The sequence below is a fragment of the Propithecus coquereli genome, unplaced genomic scaffold (assembly GCF_000956105.1).
Source record: "Propithecus coquereli isolate 6110/MARCELLA unplaced genomic scaffold, Pcoq_1.0 Scaffold136, whole genome shotgun sequence".
Lineage (NCBI taxonomy): Eukaryota > Metazoa > Chordata > Mammalia > Primates > Indriidae > Propithecus > Propithecus coquereli.
The window spans coordinates 3773759-3774907 of record NW_012137858.1 but is presented as its reverse complement, the minus strand read 5'-3'; the positions used below and the strand labels follow the sequence as shown (position 1 = coordinate 3774907).

General features: G+C 35.0%; 1 protein-coding gene across 1 annotated transcript in view; it reads left to right on the top strand.

The window, feature by feature from the left end:
• Positions 1 to 1149, top strand: part of PPP1R21 (protein phosphatase 1, regulatory subunit 21) — a 68018-nt gene that overhangs the window by 25570 nt on the left and 41299 nt on the right. The window contains exons 10-11 of the mRNA XM_012638854.1: positions 273 to 374; positions 472 to 576. Coding sequence (XP_012494308.1) covers positions 273 to 374; positions 472 to 576 — 207 coding nt within the window. The remainder of the gene's footprint in view (positions 1 to 272; positions 375 to 471; positions 577 to 1149) is intronic.

Genomic DNA, 1149 nt, shown 5'->3' with positions numbered 1-1149 from the left:
TGTTGGTGCTGGGTTGTAACGCTGTGTCCCTCCCCATTTCCTCTGATCCTGTTTGTTAATTGTGTCACCCTCTTCTGGTTCCTCAATTTGGAATGGTATGGGGACCTGGGGATATTATCTGGGACTATTAGAGGGGAGCATCTGGGTAAAAGCCAAATTTCCAGGAAAAGTTTCCAAAAGAATTTAGGTTTTTAAGTCAGTGGGTTCATTTAGAAATGTGTTGTTTGTTGTTTTCCAGTGATTTAATTCACAGTTCCTTCCCTCCTGTTTAGTTCTCACAGTACCTTCATGAAAATGCGTCCTATGTCCGCCCTCTTGAGGAAGGAATGCTTCATTTATTTGAAAGTATCACTGAGGATACTGTGACTGTCCTGGTAATTTTCTTCCTTGTTTTATTAATACTTCTGGAAAGTGGCAATTCCTCTTTGCTCAATAGCACTTTTAAACTGTGAAATTATTTTTCTTTTCCAGGAGACAACTGTGAAATTGAAAACTTTTTCAGAGCATTTAACCTCCTACATATGTTTTCTTAGGAAGATTCTTCCTTATCAGTTAAAAAGGTACTTACCCCTGGAGGTCAGAGAGCTTGGGGAATTATGGGTGTAACTTGATCTGCTGTGGAGTTAATGAAATACTAATATGTGCCTCTTGTGATCAGCTGATTTGGACTTTGGTGAAGAGGAAAAGCATAGTTGAATAGCATAAACTTGTATGTAGGAAAATGGAATTGTAGTCTGTCAGCTACAGTTTTTCAGTAGTTCTGTACTGTGGTTGCTGTTTTCCCTTTGTGGTACATAAACATCTAGGTGGGAGTTATAATAGTTAACTTTACATTTGGATCTATAATCCTTAGGTTTCTTTGAAAAGGTGTATTCTTGTATTTATTATTAGTGACTTATTTAAGTTATAAACAAAAAACTTTAGCACTTCTAGGATATGTCATGTAGTAATCTTTCATCTTTCTACCTGATATATTTCTGGAAAGGCAGAAAAAATAATATATGTTACTGGAAATTTGATAATATTGCTTGTAAGTTAGCTTTTGGTCTAAAACTACCAAGACTCCTATTTTATCTAAATCTTTTCATTGAAGATTTAGCCTTTAAAAAAAAATCAAAGAATAATATATCTGGAACATAAGACAAATAA